General features: G+C 36.8%; 1 protein-coding gene across 2 annotated transcripts in view; it reads left to right on the top strand.

Moving 5' to 3' along the window:
• The window catches only part of CALCRL (calcitonin receptor like receptor), a 69,173-nt gene that overhangs the window by 39,957 nt on the left and 12,099 nt on the right, over nt 1–17,117 (top strand). For both annotated transcript variants that reach the window (XM_087731434.1, XM_087731435.1), the window contains exons 5-10: nt 338–450; nt 3,552–3,643; nt 9,278–9,404; nt 10,966–11,119; nt 12,366–12,426; nt 12,546–12,612. In XM_087731434.1, the coding sequence (XP_087587560.1) occupies nt 338–450; nt 3,552–3,643; nt 9,278–9,404; nt 10,966–11,119; nt 12,366–12,426; nt 12,546–12,612 (614 nt within the window). The remainder of the gene's footprint in view (nt 1–337; nt 451–3,551; nt 3,644–9,277; nt 9,405–10,965; nt 11,120–12,365; nt 12,427–12,545; nt 12,613–17,117) is intronic.

Below are 17,117 nucleotides of genomic sequence, written 5' to 3'. Positions count from 1 at the left end.
GATGTTAAACAAGCCATTTGAATATTCTTGTCACTTCATCTGGTAGTTCTCTAACAGTTAGTTTGATATATTTTGATACTTACTGGATTGGAGGAGGGAAATCTATTTGTTTTCTTAAGAAAAACACATCATCAGTTGCCCTTGCCGAACAAAAACAATGGCGTCTAGTTTCTCAGAATTCATGCAGTGTCTCTCTAGACATATTAATAAAGCTGCCATTTGTTTGCCAGTCTTTCCTCATTAAATACGAGGCATCAGGAAGTAGAACTTCAGTGCTGACTTGTGTTTTTCTTTTGTTTTTCTTTTTTGTTTTCCTTTCCATCTACTTTGACTGTAGAAAAAGTTACGAAGATCTGTGATCCAAGTGGGAATTGGTTTAGACACCCAGAAAGCAACAGGACGTGGACAAACTATACTCAGTGTAATATCTATACACATGAAAAAGTGAAGGTAGGAAAGGAATGAATGCATGTTACCAGTGTCAAGAAACTGATCTGAAAAATTTCACAAGTTTCAAAACTTGAATGGCAGCAGAGTTGACGCAACATCAAAAGGCAAAAAGAAGAAAGCACGTTGAATGAAAAGGATGAATTGTGCAAAACAGACTCAAAAAACCCCAACCCACCTGCTTTGTCTTTTACAGCTGACTTCAACTGCTTGAATAATATGATCATATTTTTGTTATGGATATTTTAAATGCGTAGGTACTAGTACTTGTATAGGTCACCCACAGTCACCTACTGGTAAGCAAAGTGTGTGCCTTGTAAGAGCAGACCTTTCTGTTTTGCTCTGTAATTTTGAAGTAGGGTCCGAGTTCAGCAGAACTGCAGGAAGTTTGCATGTCTGGAAGACGTGCTGAGTGCATCAGTTTATCCAGTTAACTCATAGTGACAGATTTTCAGCAGGTGCACAACCAAAGTTTTACTTGGGATTAATACATTTTCAAGGCAGCTTTAAGTAGAGTTCGGATGTTTTGGTTTTGTTGTTGTTTTTTTTTTTTTTCCCCCCAGTATGAAATGCAGAGCTAATCTTCTCTTTTTTACAAAAGTGTAGGCAAGCTGTAGTTGAGTGGATTCACCAAAGGATCTTCGGAGGCCAAAGGGAAGTAAATGATGAGAAGTGTTAGATGGGGTTTGGTTTTCCTTGTGATCCTTTTCCTGTGAGTGTCTTGTCTCCTGGCTTGCAAGTGCCATTTCTTCAGTTTCTGAGATATTAAGCTGCTCACATGAATGGAAAACCTATACTTCGATTTTATTTAAGTGAAATTTTGCAAGCATCCAAAATTATGTCAGGCTAGGCAGCAAAACACTTTGAGAGAGTTGTTTTCTATATATCACATGTAGAATCTATGCACACACATACCCGTATGGGTATATGTATAGATGGTATTTTTATAGACTTCAGTTTATCTTGAAGATGCCCATCCATTGACAGATTTAGAAAAATAAAAAAAAAAAAAAATCTGGTAAAACTCCAAATGCCCTCTTTCTGAGATACTGTGATTATGTGAGGATATAATGGGCAAAATTGCATATTTTATGTGCCCCCCCGCCCCCAAACTGTATGTCCACTAACATTCTTTACATTTCTGAAACATTCAGTCATGGGAAGAAACAGTAAGTTGAAACTTAGAACTAGGAATATAAAATGCAGGGTACACTGTAAATTAATTTAGACCTCATGGAAAAGAGCTCAATAATAGTAGATTGTGTCAAGAATACTGACATCTAGTATAGAACCTAACTGCCTGCATCGTTGCTGTCAAGAACGCTTTAGGGTATTTGCCTAGAAACCATATTGAGAAAAGGTGGTAATAGATTTTAATAAGGCACTTTGTATTGCTTTTTCTCAACTCCTGAGACATTGAATACGCTAATGGCAGTTTGACTCAACTAGCAGAGATGCTATAATTCATTGATTCTTGCTAATATTTGGCTGGAAACTGAGAGAATATTATTCAGACAGGAGCAGATCCATGCAGGTTCTTCTTTATGAATAATGAGCTAGTTTCCCTTAGACTGTTTTTCCAGCATATTTCAACTCTGTCATGCATCAGAAGCTATTGTTTAAATGGAATAATAGCTCTGAAGAAAGCCTTACTGCTTGCTACATTTCTATGTGTTGTTCTATTAAACAATGTTATCTTTTTACTTTGCTCGGAAGGTGGGTTAGATAATGCCTAATAAATGTGACTGTTGTCCCTTGTTCAGTTCTTATTGTTATTGCCCTCATCAGCAGTCCCTGCTGTACCACTGTTTCGTGCCAGTTCTAAATCGTGTGGAAATCTTCTAGATCCTTAACGTGCACCTTTGCTTAAATTGGTCACTGAATGAGGTGGTGCTACAGGATACAGACCTGTCATAGAAAGGCTGTCATTAGGTATACGTAGCCAAGCTTTAGCATTTCAGGGCTAACCCTTGTTTTTTCTCAATTCCACAGTTTTATGAAAGTTTTGCTTAAACCTATTGCATTGCTTTTTTTTTTTTTTTTAAATTTATATTATTTTTAAAAATAATGATAATTTGAAAAATTCTAGCCTTGACTCATCTTACAACCTTCTTAAAGCTTTACCTGGAATCTTTTTATATGATTTCAAAAGTCAATATACGTAGCAAGCTGCAGTTAGTCTATCTTAAATTGGAATAATAAGTTCAGAGGATACATACAGTTTGGAGTACACGAACATTTGTACGTATGCTTTAATTCTTCCTATGGAATCTAGGTAGTTTTGCTTTATTGTGACAGTATAGGGTTCAACCTGAAAATCTTCACTTCCTTATGTGCAAAATTATAATCTTACATTTGATGCAACAAGAGAAATTTTGTGAAGCAGATTCCATGACTGAAAGCAGCGGTTTGTTACTAGTGGAATTTAATATATTTATTAATTCAAAGAATTAATGATAACATGTTGTATATATTCCAAACATTAATTTACTAGGTCCTCATTTTCACCTTTTGTATCTACCCAGCTTTTCATAATTCTATAATTTCGCTGTAGGCTTATTTAAAAAGACTGTTTAGTCTTCATTATTTTTGAGTCATTGTTAATTTTTTTCACGCCCTTCCTTAAATGCCGAATGAAAACTAAATTTCCAGTATCATCATCTTTAAATGATACCAAAAAAACCTTCTATGAGGAAAAAAAAAACATAAATTCATATAGGAAGCACATACGTTACTTGAAGATTTTTTTTAACGGATGAATCAAGCCTCAGACAGGAATGCACCCAGTGCAGTAGTATAAATAGCCTGATTTATGTAAATACACAGAAAAAATATAGCAGTATATATTAGAAACCTAATGTTTTAGATGATAAGAGGTAAGTTTTAGTGATGATTTCAGTGAATCTGTTGTGTGTCCTATAGAAAGAGATTTTACTAACGTTGATTTGCAGGATTCTACGCTCAACTCATCATTATCTGTAATGTTTTTACTTTCTTAATCCTAATATAGTCATTTTATATGCAGAAGAGATGTGTAAGTATGTGCTTTATCAACAAGAGTTCTGTATGCATCACAGGTGCTTGGTTTTGTTCTTGTATTGCAGACTGCTCTGAATTTGTATTACTTGGCCATCATCGGACATGGTCTTTCAATTGCATCACTTTTGATTTCTCTTGGCATATTCTTTTACTTTAAGTAAGTATATTTAAAACCCTTTACCAAGTATCAGTGGTTGCAACAATCCTAGCTTCAATACTTTGAAACACCAGCCATCCCAATGAAATTAGATGGAGCAAGAAGGTGAAGAAAGTCAGTATACTGGTTTGGCACTGAACATCATATTGTAAAAAAATTTTATGTTTCTTTGCTCAGAAACCTAAAATCCCAAATCTGCAAACCAAAAACTGTAGAAAATATTGAAAATAGAAAATGGGAAAATTTTTGGTTGTTTGTTTTGAGGTTTGTGGTTGATTGGTTGTTTAAATAATAAGTTACAGTGTGAATATGCCAAGCATCAACCAGACTAAAGAGTAAATGGAAACCAAAATACTGATGACATATGATAGGTACAGTAACATTCCAAAGTAGGTAGCCACAAAATATGATAAACTGTAAAGAAAGTAAGGCTAAGAGCTACAGGAGGAATGGGAATAATAAAAATAATCCTGTTTTTTTATTCATCTTTTTATGTGTATGACAGTTATATCCACTGACTAATAGTTATTATGTGACGTTCTCAAAAAAAAGTTTGAGCGGTGTATCAGCACTGTCACAACAGCTAGTAATATAATGCACAGGTCTTTTAAAATTCGTCTTCTTATTACTTCACATTTTGTGAACTTACTTTTCCTTCCCATGAGAGACTTTTTTTTTTTTTAAAAGAAGTTGATGAGGCTTACTAGAAAGGTGAAACCAGGAGTGTTGCCACATGAGTAGAGCTGAGAGAGATGAGTTGTTATCTCTGCCAACCATCACTGCATAGTGTAGGCTTTCCTTGTTAACTGGCACTAGTTTAATCATTTCTGCATCGTTTTTCATTGGATAACATAGATCTGCCCTAGGGTCTTACCTAGTTCTTACCACTATGCCCTGCTGTCTCACTCCACCTTGTATTTTTTCCTAACATTTAAATATCAATAGCGCATACACCAGCAACTGTGGGGGTAGCTCAGATTTTGCTTTTCTCATGCTCTGGAGTTTGATTAGGTAGTGGTAGCTGATATCTGATAAAAAATTATCCTTTTTAGTCACCTCTGGCTGAATATAGTGTTTCCAATTTAGATATGCATTATTTCCCCAAGTTCTGGGACATTTCCACAAATACCCAGCAAACCAGAATGTTTCAACTTTGTAGCCTCTCTTTATGAAATCCAATATTCAAGATGACTTTTCCACTTTTTCTGACTTCTTTTCATGAGGACAAACAAAACCATTTGTGTTTTTAATCAATTTATTTGCATATGACCTGTAAAAACAATGCTTACCGTTTCCAGGTTCACTTTTCCTCCACAAAATCAACATGTGAAATGGCTGAGTCCTTATAAGAAGCTTGATTTTGCATAAAAAAGGGCTATTCTGTTGCTATAAATGTCACAAGAAGTTTAACAGACTAAATATCTCATGTGACAGGAAAAATACTTTGACATAGACTTCTCAGGAGAAAACAAAAAGATTTGGAATACGATATGATTTTAAAAGTGGAGAGACAGTAAAGCAAGATTTTTCTGTGCTATAATACGAAAACCAAGCCAATTTCATCTTGGCTTGTGGCACTTGATGCAAAAGCAGGTGATCTGCTTTGCTACCATTATAACTATGTCGTGTTTGTCTAACCCTCGAGGGATTTTTTTTTTTTTTTTTTCTCCCTCTGGTAGAAGGATCATCTCTCCTCAGAGAACCACAGGAATTAATCCAGACCCACAAACCACATTTTCTAGACTGTGGTTATGTTGGGATATAAAAGGAAATTACAAAATTTAAAGGAAGCTAAAGAAAGTCCTCTACAAGCTGTTCTCTTGGGATGTACAGTTCCTTTAAAGTATTTTTAGTACCAGAAGGGTATTTAAGGATCTAGATTAATACCAGGATGTATTATGTATCAGCTGAAGCTTGTATAATTATTCATAGCTTTAACAGGTGGACTTTTTTCTTTCCTATTGTGTGTGGGTGCCTTCAAATTTGTCATGTTTCCAAAAAATTTATTCTCTTAGTCGATTGATAGTTTCCACATGACAGTTGCTGGATTGCTGACCATTAGAGTATCTTTAGGTTTGACTAGCAAGGTGGTACTTTTCTCCATAGGAAAAATGACGGGTTCTTTTCAAATCTCTTCAGCTTTCCAAATGTCACGTATTTGGATTTTGAATGATTTTTTTTTTTTTTAAGATTAAAAAGTTTTTGTGCATTTCATTTTTTCATTTGAAATTCTGGTTTTTCTTCAGAAAATTGTCTCATTGGAAATACTTGTCCGGTTTGTGACTTGTGTTCCCCAAGCAGTTTGGAGTTCTTGGTTTAATAGCATAAAGTGGGCTATAAACTTGGAACTCCAATCTTCCTCTCTGAAAATTCATTTATGACACATAAAAGTAACTTCTTGCAGTGGCTCTGCTTTCTCGTTCTGTTACATACTCCCGATCATACATGTGTTTATTATAAATCTTCTGTTAAAATAGTTCTATGGTTTTGGTAAAGAAAAGCAGGGCAAGAGAAAACTTAAAAAAAACAGTGAATTCAGAGAAAGGGGAGCTATAATTTGAAAGATGCCCCCCCTAACCCACAGAAAACCCAAAAGAAACAAAAAAAAACCCAAACCCTTGCCTGAGATAAAGGAGTTGTTTTTGATCAAGCATCATATCAAAGCACATGACAGCACTCTCAGAGGACAGCAACACTATGCTTAAAGAGTGGGCAAAAACCAGAATCATTGATTGATAGAGAGATAGGAGGTTCTTAAGTCACTTTAAGTTAATTTAAGCTGAATGGATAATTCCCCTTAGGTGCATATGTGGATCTTGCTGGTTGAATTTTGCAGTATTTGAATACCTTAAAAAATAAGATTTCAAACACATCTGGGGGCTTTTGAAAATGTTACCTTTTTTCTTTTGGAGAAGTATTGGAGAAATGAATTTCTCCCTAATGCCCAAGACATACAGGAGTCAAAATAGCAAGGGAAATAGGTAATTTAGCAGGAGGTCTGTTTTTATTTTACTGCATATGGTTTAATCTAGGGGTAGGTCATTCAAATGTTCTTAGCTCATAATTATGAGAATTAAGTGATTAAAGGATATTATGTCATTAAAAAAACAGTCAGAAAAAGGAATATAGGAAGGGTAACAGAAGAGGGAGGGTGGGGAGGCTTAGGAAAAAATCCTTTTATTACCAAAAGCAGCTTTCATTTTTAAAAGTCATCAGTCTTGCTTTCTTGTTTCTTGTCCGGTGATCCTTTCAGCCCTTTTATGCATGGGTGGAGGTGGGTGTGGATGGGTGTGTTTGAATATTCAACAGGAACAGCTGCTGGATGACCCTGAGAGATGGCCCCATTAGCTGTACGTGCTTTTCCTTGCCTGTGCATTGAAGCTTAACAATAAGCAGACAGAATTCCAGAGTTCTTCAGGACTTGTTTACACAAAGCTCTTAGCTGGAATCTAGTGTTGCCTCTCTTCTCATACATAAACCATATAGGAAAAAAAAAAAAAACAAACATCTAAAAATACATTTTCAAAGACCATAAAAAACTGCATATTATAATAATCAAAGCTTTATGTGTTTTAGGCATTAAAACGAAAAGACAAAAATAAAATTTCCAGAAGCCTAATGGAATATATTTTATCACTTAATTCATATCCAAACCTGTGTTCTGTATTTTGGACACTTTTTCTTTTGTTTTCAGTCAAATAACACTTGGCAACCAGAGGTTCATGTAGGGTAGTTCCTTGTGCTGCATGGCAGCACTGGTTTCTAAAGTGATTTCCGATTTCGTGATATGAGTCTCAGGGCTCCAAGGCTTGACTTGCAGAAACTCCGCCTGATTTTGCAGTATTGCGCAGTATTGCACAGTATTGCACCGTGCATATCTGAACCTGTTCACTTACTCCATGTATCTGTGGGGTACTTCATACACTCTTCTTGTGATACTTGCAAAGAACACAACCAAGAAATGCAGTTTCCTTTATAGCCAGTCTTTTTGGACCGTCTCTCTTGTTCAGTGGGGTCATTTTGTTTCTTGTTTCATCTGTCATGTTCTCAACAATTTTCAATATGCTCCTCCAGCTTTTGTGACTATTCCATATCTGCATTTCTCTGTGAAAATATAAAGTTGTTCTCCCTCCTGTGCTCCCAAATTACAAATGAATCACCAATGTCCATACTTTATCTTTTCTTCCCGGGATTTGAAAAGGCTAGAAAACTTGATTTTTTTTTTCCCCTGTGTGACAATTTAGGCTTGTCCCCTGCTGACCTTGTCAATGTATTTCACTCTAACAGTGAAGAGCAGTGTAAGTGATAGATTTTCCTCCTCCGGTTAGTCATTTCATCAATCAGCTGCACTCCGTATTGCTGGCTATAAAATGGAGGCAGGTAGGTGTGGTTATAAAGCACAGACTCTTCACAGCACAGGCTTCGGTAGATGCTTCCTCCGAAGTAACCAAAGAGCGTTTCCTGAGAGTGACCACAGTACCACAGTCTTTATCACTTCTCTTTGCATGTGGGAGATGTTTCTCTGAGCAATGCTCACCCTGCAAAACGGGGCTCTGCTCCTGACTGCCGGCGCTGACATGCTGTATGACCCTGATTGAGTCAGTTTGCTCATGTGCTGCGTACCCCCTAACTTAAATCTAAAAGAATCATTTTTACCCAACTTTGTAAACTGATTATCTGCTTTCATAACAAAACTGATGTTTCTTGCTCTTTCAGGAATTTTGAGCATTAAGCCTTAATATCCCAATGATCTGAATTGTTTATATATCCATATAGGCTTTCTGTCTTCCTTTGTGTTTGTCTGTAAAGTCAGATTTCTTTGGAAAGACTTGAATGAGAAGCACTCCTGCCTCTTGGAATGGCACTAAGTTAGACCTGCTTTCTCTAGAATGGCAGATAAACAGAAATTTGCTGCGGCTGTGTTCAACTTCTAGTATTACTTAATATTATTGAACCTCTGTTTAAAAAAAAAGAAAGTCCTTCCGAAGATATTTTTCTCTTCAATTCTATTGCAAGATTAAAATCAAACCTTGAAAATTAACATAATTAAATGCAGTTATTATTCCTTTTTTGTAATTGTATTCTATGTACTGTTTATAACTTAGTTATATAAAAAAGTCAAGATAAGATTTGAGTTATTTTACTTATTTGGGTATTTCTCTAGCTATAGGGCTAAGGAAGAAAAATTAACAGAATATGAGTAAAAGATAATTATCCTCAAAAAATTTTAACAGGTTTGGGTAGATGGAAATGTAGGGTAAGACAGCTTCTTCAAGCTCAGGTATGATAGTTAGTTGGGAAATTCTTCAGGTACTAACAAAAAAAAAAGTATAAATATTCTGAAGCATGTTATATTATTGCTATTCAGATCTTTTTTAGGTAGCCACTACAAAGCAGGTCCTTCACTGTAAACATATTGGAACTGAATGTACTTGCTTTGCCTCCTGTTGGTGTTTAAGGGAAGGTGTTACCTTTCACATCATTCTATTATATTTGGACTGGAGCTGGAGAAAGGGTTGATGTAAGACTTCTTAATAAAATAAAGAGCTCCAGTATTTCAAAATTTCACAGTTGTCCCCAAGTACACACAGTTGTCCCCCCGTGTATTCATTTGTTCTTGTTTCTCTCTTCTAGGAGCTTGAGTTGCCAAAGGATTACCCTGCATAAAAATCTGTTTTTCTCTTTTGTTTGCAACTCTGTTGTAACAATAATTTCACTGACTGCAGTTGCCAACAATCAGGAGTTAGTTGCAACTAATCCAGTAAGTGAAAGTGTATTTGGCAGCCTTGTTGATTTATATGTGAAAAACTTCAGCAACACAGAAGAGATAAATGCGACGTGAATAGTTGATGAAATGTATATAGCGAGGTTAAAATGTTCAGTAACGATGTATCCATGTTACGTATTACAACAGATGTCTAATGATGACTTGGGCATTTCACATTTCAGGTTTCGAAACAGTAAAAACACTAAGAGACAGAGCATGCTGAACTGCTCTTCTGAATTTGTACAAATCACTTTTGCATTGAAACAACTGCAAGAAAATAGCCTATTCTAGATGATGTCAGTGAGCTTATGACAGTTGAATTCACCAAGGAAGGGCAATACAAAAAGGTTCGGAGTGTATTTTGGATGTCAGCTACTTTCCTATGGCTTTAACTTTGCCATCTTCAGTTGAAATGAGAAGAATTTTTTTTTTTTTTTGTGAAGGGAGATAAAGCTGACCCTTATATTCCAAAAGTAAAAAGCAAAATAAAAAAAACATCCATTTGGCTCTGCTTTTTCTCTCTCTCTCATTTCCTGATAATACTGGGGTAAGTGTGAATCAGTAGGCTCTCCCAAAAGGCTAGGAGTTATAGCAACGGAAGAGCCTGAAAATGAAATACATAAACAAACAAATCCCTAACTATGGCTTTATTTTTATTTAGACCTGGAAGATAACTTTAAATTCTGTGAAAGTTAGGGCAAAACTCCAGAAGCTGAATCAAGTAAAAAGACAAATTCCCTTTCTCCTGTAAAAGCTCATCAAAGTGCTGGAAAATAGGCTTGAGATAGCTGCTAATAGTCATCATCAAGTGAGTTAGGTAAAACAATATTGATTTTTGGTTTGTTTTAAGCAAAGAGCCAGAAATAGATCAAACACACAGCAATTTCAGAAGGAGGAAAAAAAAACCTGTGTCCAAATCTGCAGATTACCTATTGCTCTTTATTCACAACCTCACATTTTAGTCTGCACAATAAGTTATAATGTAATATTTCAATTGAAGAATATCTTTTGAAAGAAGCTAAATACAAATATATGCCAACAAGAGGGCTTCCTTCCAGAACCTGCTATGCAAGTTCTCAACTGGCCCTAAGTGCAGTTCTGACTAGGTTAAAATTGGAAGTGCCGTAAGCATTTTAAAAACATAAATTGTTCTCTGGAGTAGTTACATATTGTGATGGGTAAAACCGAGAGGGGATCACCCTCACCAAAGTACGTTTTCTTGTGTAGTTACCATCAGATAATTTAAGGATTCCCTATTGTGTGGCAATGTTTGCAATACGGGAAAATATCCTTACAGCTTTCTGCCATCATGCTTGAGGATCTCGAGGTCCTCATGTCTGCGTAATAAAAATACAGACTCAGTTACTAACTTTTTTGTCACCATAAAGTATGGAATTGTAATTCCATGAAAATTCTATTAAAAAAAAAGTAATTGTACTGAAAAACAGAATAAACATGAACATTTGACTGGAGCAGTATTTTTTTCCATTTTGTAAATAAAGCTCTGAGATTTTTGCAACAAAAAATTTATATTGTATTCTGCTTTTTTCTACAGGTTAGTTGCAAAGTGTCACAGTTCATCTACCTGTACCTAATGGGTTGCAACTACTTTTGGATGCTGTGTGAAGGCATTTACCTGCATACTCTCATTGTGGTGGCTGTCTTTGCTGAGAAACAACACTTGATGTGGTATTACCTTCTTGGCTGGGGTATGCAACTTCACGTGCTATATTTTCAGGCCAATGCAATCTCTTACTCCTTTTCAAGAGAATTTGAACATCTGTCCCTTTGCTTCTCTGAGCTGCTAGCTTTGAACAACGATGACACACCGCTCTTCTTTGTCTGTAGTGTTTTAACAGGCTTAGAAATGTTAACGTAGGAAGTTGTATGTACCTCTATCTTTGCTGAAAGAGAGATTATGCGTTTCTGGAGTCAGGAAGCGACTCCTCCTTTGTATAGAGAAAATAGTCTCCTATTATAAAAAAGACATTAAGAAGTAATTATTCATTGTTCCTCATCTCGAAGATGTTTATTCAGGAATGAATGTTTGTTTTCAGAGAAGTCTCGCCATGTCTAGGGTGGAGAGTCAGAACTGAGTTAGAGATGGCCAAGTATTTATTTTTCCAGCAGTTCCATTTGACCTGTATTGTTCACTAAGCAAATACGGAATAGCTGTAGCTGAAGGTCTCAAGTAATATCAGTATCAAAACTAACAAGCCAAACCTGGTCATTTCAGATAATGCACAACAGCATGTTCACAAAGTGCAAGTGAGGGCTTTCTCCTCAGCTTCAGGGTGTTGGCATGTTGAGGTATAACGTGACTTGGTACCTGGGTCGCGAGATGTCCCACTACAGACACAACTGAGACGTGGTTAAAAGATCATAGGTGCTCAGCAGATTCGGAAAATTAGGTACCACCAGGGTGTCAAGGACCCCAGAAAACAAATTTGTTTGTTCTTTTTAAATTTTGAATTTGGCCTGATTTCCAGAGTCTGTTTTCAAATTTTTTTTGCAGGTGACCTTGTTTTCTGAATACCCAACAAGTATTGGTGAGGATATAATCAACATTGATAATAGTACTGTTAAAGCTATGGTCGTATATACAATTATCTCTTTAATATACTTACCTATTTAGCTTTATTGCAGATTGCCATCTGAAAAACATCTGTGTTAATGAAAATTGATTGTTACATTCTAAAAAGTTATAATTTGATTTGCCTTTTTTTTCTGTGCGTTAGTATGGATTTCCTGGTAAAACAATGGGAATGAGGTTTTGTATACTCCTCTGAAAGAAATCTAAGAAAACAGAAACAGAGTTGGTCCCTATTAGTTTATTTGCTCTGCAGGTATATAGTTTGGATGAGGTGAAAATAGAGAAGATTCCCGCAAAAGGTGCAAGTTAATTTAGTTATTAGCCAGGTTGTGTATGGAGAAAACTTTGTTTTTTCTTCACAGGTTTTCCACTGATCCCTGCCTGCATACATGCTGTTGCTAGAAGTTTATATTATAATGACAAGTAAGTAGCATCTCAACTTGCTGTGCAAACCTGTTACGTTTTCTTTAAGGGGAAAAAAAGGAGTACAACAGATAATAAAATGCCAAATGTTTTTTTCATTCCCTGTTTGTTTTCTCTAGTTGTTGGATCAGCTCTGATACGCATCTGCTGTACATCATCCATGGCCCTATTTGTGCTGCTCTCTTGGTAGGCATTTTTCAGATAATAATTTGCTTTTCTTATTTGTTTTCTGGCTGTTCTTCATGGGCTTATAAAGTTGGTAAGAGCCTAAAGCTAACATTTAGAGGTCACTGTCATTCACAAGACTCTCACTTAACCCAGCAGGTGTTTTAGACACACCAGATGCACAAGTCTTGGCCTTACTAAGGAGCTGTACCCCTGGTCCTTTGAGAAACTTGGGTTTTGCGATGTTGATTATCATTCCACTTAGATGCTAGTGACAAGGAAGGACTAAATATTACCTGGAGTACTGGAGGGCCGCGTTCAAATTTTTCCTTTAGCTGAGAATGCTTTGTCACTGCCCAGGCCATTTGCCCTGTTGACCCTACTACGAGCATCATTGTGTCACTGTGCTAAAGTGGCCAAACAGCTACCAGACTGGACCTCACTGAGGTTCAGAAAGAGGGCTCTTGAATGTCAGGACTGACTGTGGGTGGGAATACGGGATGACGAGAAACTAGAGCAGGCCCTGGGGAAAGAACCAGTGAAAATATTTCTACAAGTATCTGTGACTGCCCCTGTTCTGATGCTAATCTAGCAATGTGTGCTTTGGCCGCCGGGGTATTGCAACTCCTCTGCTTCATTAGTCCTCATGAGCTCTTAGAGTGCAGTGTTCTGTCGTACGCTCCAAGTTAATGCCAGCTCTATTACACAAATGCTTCCTGCTGAAGACGCTAAATTCTTGGTACGTAACTGAAGACTCCACTGCATAAAAATCAACGTTGTACTTCAGTTATTTTAGGACTGAATTTAACCTATGAAATTCAGTCAATAGATTATTGCTAAATAGAAATAGGTGCATAATAAAAGAAAATACTGATATGTACCTACTTACACAACTATCTACATAATTAGTATCTATGAATGCATAATGCCGAGAATGCTGCAGTGTAGAGGCATTCTAGGCATGACCACAATTAGCTGCTGACTATATGTTACAGTCATCTCTCTTATTGTAACGGAAACTTCCAACTGATCTGGCAAAGGTATTGTATATGTCTACTGACTTTTCATATGGCTTTTCAGTTCATACAAGGAAATTAATTAAGAATGAAAACATTTAAGTAATTTTTTGGAAATCATTTCAGTTTCTGAGCTACGTGAACTTCCTCTTCTGTTAAATTGTTAATGAATATTTGCAGAGGGCATTCTGTGCATAGAGAATTCTCCCTGAAGACTGTTGCATAAATCCTGTGGTTCTTGTGACTCCCATTTTCATTCACAGTGAAATTAGCTGGTGAACTTATATTTTCAAGATCGTGTTGATACCGTGACACACTGGAGGTCCTCTGCATGGGAAGCCAGAGGCAGTCCCCATGAAATTATTGTGATTCATGGCCCTTGGGGTGTGAATTATTACTGATAATCCCTTGTCCTGTTAGTCAGGTCTGCCATATATGTTCGTGTTAAGACACTTCCACTCGTGCTCTAATCTCTGAAGTTAAAACCAATTCTAAATCCTTTCAACTTTTCTTCTCTCTAATTTACACAGAAGGTGAAATCCTGTTTTCACAGAAAGGGATACGGTTTTTTTCCTCACTTCAGTGGTGCTGTGTCTCACCCAGAAAATGTATGCTATTTGCATTGCCTCGTGGGTTGTTACCTCTTTGTCCAGTTGTCTCTTCACAGACATATCACTTAAGTAAAGCCCTTTAAAGCTGAAATATAATTTGTATTAGTCAGAGCTTGCTTAAATAACAACAGAAAAATTTGTGTAAAAGTTATGAGGCTACACCATCTTCCATGAAGTGACCTCATTTTAGTATGTAAGATCATTTTCTCGTTCCCAGCAGTGGCCTCCACAAAGTCACACTGAAAACAAGTGGCAAGACCTCCTACTGGTTTCAAACGTACTGGATCAGTCCCAAACTGTCAAGTCTTCTTTCCATTCAATGCAATGCTAAGAATGTCCTGTGATTTTACAGGAGGCATAATAATCGCCTCTGCGGCGTTGGTTTGGGCAGAATCTTTGTCCATTCTCTTTGCAATTTACAAATATGTATAGCTTTGATATTCCTATATTTTTCATGAACCGGCTGCAGGTGTTTCTCTTGCATTTTTCTTGCCTCAGTACAATCAGTAAATTTATTTGAAAACCATGTAGGAATAACAAAGATTAAACACAACTACACAGCTTGCCTGTGATGTGAAACTACTTTAAAGGAGTTGCTTTCCTATCTGGTAACAAAAAAATGTAGTATGTCAATTCAGAAAAGACAAGCCAGGGATAAAGACATTAGATGAAATGCGTGTGTTTAGGCTTTGTGAGAACAGAACCCTCATTTGCTTAAGCAGCTTGCTTGCCAGATACAATTTTCACACTTTACTAAGCATGACCTGCTTTAGTAGACGTTTAAGCAACAATATTAAACTGCAAATTAGATAACAGGGGAGAAGACACTGTTTCTACTTGCAGGAGCAAGATCTCAAAGAACATGAATAGGACTGTCACGCGGGTGCCAGGGAGAACTGGCAGAAGCCAATGGGAATTTAACTCTCGTACATCGCTGAAAATGATACAATTACATAAAGTTAACAATAACACTGCTTTTACGGTCCCTGTTTTACATAACTGGGGTCAGATCCCTGCCAAAGAAACTGGAAAATGGAGCAGACATAGGTTGCATTTCGATTGGAGTTGTCTTCAGTTGACCATTTAATTACAACTGTTTGCCTAAGCAACCACAATTAAATAGTGTGGGAATGAAACAGTCGAGTGTGATGTTAGTTTTTACACTAGACAAATGTTGATCAAAATGGAGGGGGGGTGGAAAAGGAATGGGTTTGAACTTTAGTGAAAGCAGAAGTGATTTCAGCATAGATTTCAGACGTGCCAGTGCACTAGTGATTTAGTTTGCATTGGTGCCGCTGAAAGAGTAGATTTTTATTTAGTTATGCCTTTATTTATATAAATAATACTACAGGGATGTTTATTTTGCCCTATAATAATGTTATGTATTGGTGTCTTAGGCTGACAGCCTCTTAGAGGTGCAAATTCTTTTAGCAGAAGAAGTATACTCAGTGAACGTGTACTAGAAGGAAAGTCAGGAGCTCCTACCTTTGTCACCGGCCTATTTAATGACTTTAAGCTGGAGTCAGTACAAGACTTAGGAGTTTAGAAGTTGAATGCTTAGCATTCATATACCCAGCCTTGGAAATGTCCGCAGGCCAAGTATAAAAATTGTCTTCATGAGCACATACAGGTGTTCTGCCTAAGCAAGCCGGGCTCAAGCAGGCTAAGATCTGAAGCTGCATAACTATTAAAAGCCAAGCAATGGCTACCAGCTACTATCTAAGAATATATGAGTTTCTTGAGCTGAGAATGGTCTGTTTATATCATTCTAAGGAGGAATTTAAACAGAATTTAAGCCTACGTGTTAATAAGAATTACCATACTGCTTAGCATAAACTCAACATGGAGAGAAGTAGAAATATCAGGGACCTGAGGAAAGTTTAATTCAAGAACTGCAGCACCTATTGACTTATAAGCTCAGCTGAGTTCACGGCCACTCTTAAGGCAGAACCTAAATTCTGCTAAGTTCCCAGTATAGGCACCAACATTTCCTTTTATCTAGGATTCCCTTCTCTGCCTTTGTTTCCATTTTTGTGCGTTTGCCCGTTCAATTTTCAGGTCACTGTGGAGCTGCTAGTATTTTACTACATGTTCATACTGCAGCTAGCACAACAGGACTCCTTTGGGGCTTTCCAAACCATCACAGTCAATTTGATGATAATATATATATGTGAGTAGTTCCACTGGCCTACTTTTGCTTAAATGTAAAAATCTACTTACTACCTTGCTAAAATCAAGACTTGTTTTCATCACTTTTATTAAGAATTCAGTTCACCCTGTTCTCACTACATCTTGTGACAGAAGAGATATTCATCAAAAATTGGTGCTGCGTACTTTTACTGACACTCGTACTGTTCTTCTCAACTCTGTCCTCTGCTTTGCCTCGTTCCTCTTTTCTGTTTGCCCTAATATCTGTTTGCAAACTCTTTGCATGCTTATTTTTGTGCTTTTTGGTTTTGGTGGGTAAGTGGAAAAAACAGACAAATTGTGTGCATTTCAGCATGTTGTAAATGAAATAGTTTGCTGGGTGGTATTTTACTCCTGGCTGCGGCAACTTTCATCTTCAGTTAGCGTTCAAGGACAGTATTATAGGGATTGGCCATGCTACCAAAACACGAGAGGGCTGAAAACTCTTGTGTTTGAGACATGTTGAACTAGTAGACTGGAGAAGGATTAAATTTAGAAATGGAGGAAGGACTTATTGTCTATGTGTACTGTAGGAAGTTGGATGAGGATCGTGGGCTGCATAAAATCTAAATAAATCCCTTGAGAAAGAATCAGAAGACCTTCGTTGCTCAAACAAAGCCTAAAGGTAGCTGGAGACTTCCAGGAGAAATTCATGCAGTAGTTTCCTATGTAAAACAATTTCCTGTTAAAATGATTTAAATAGCATGTAAGT

The sequence above is a fragment of the Nipponia nippon genome, unplaced genomic scaffold (genome assembly GCF_047370975.1).
Source record: "Nipponia nippon isolate SJK-2023a ecotype South Korea unplaced genomic scaffold, ASM4737097v1 scaffold_5, whole genome shotgun sequence".
NCBI lineage: Eukaryota > Metazoa > Chordata > Aves > Pelecaniformes > Threskiornithidae > Nipponia > Nipponia nippon.
The sequence above is the reverse complement of the archived record's forward strand: the minus strand, read 5'-3'. Positions and strand labels throughout refer to the sequence as shown.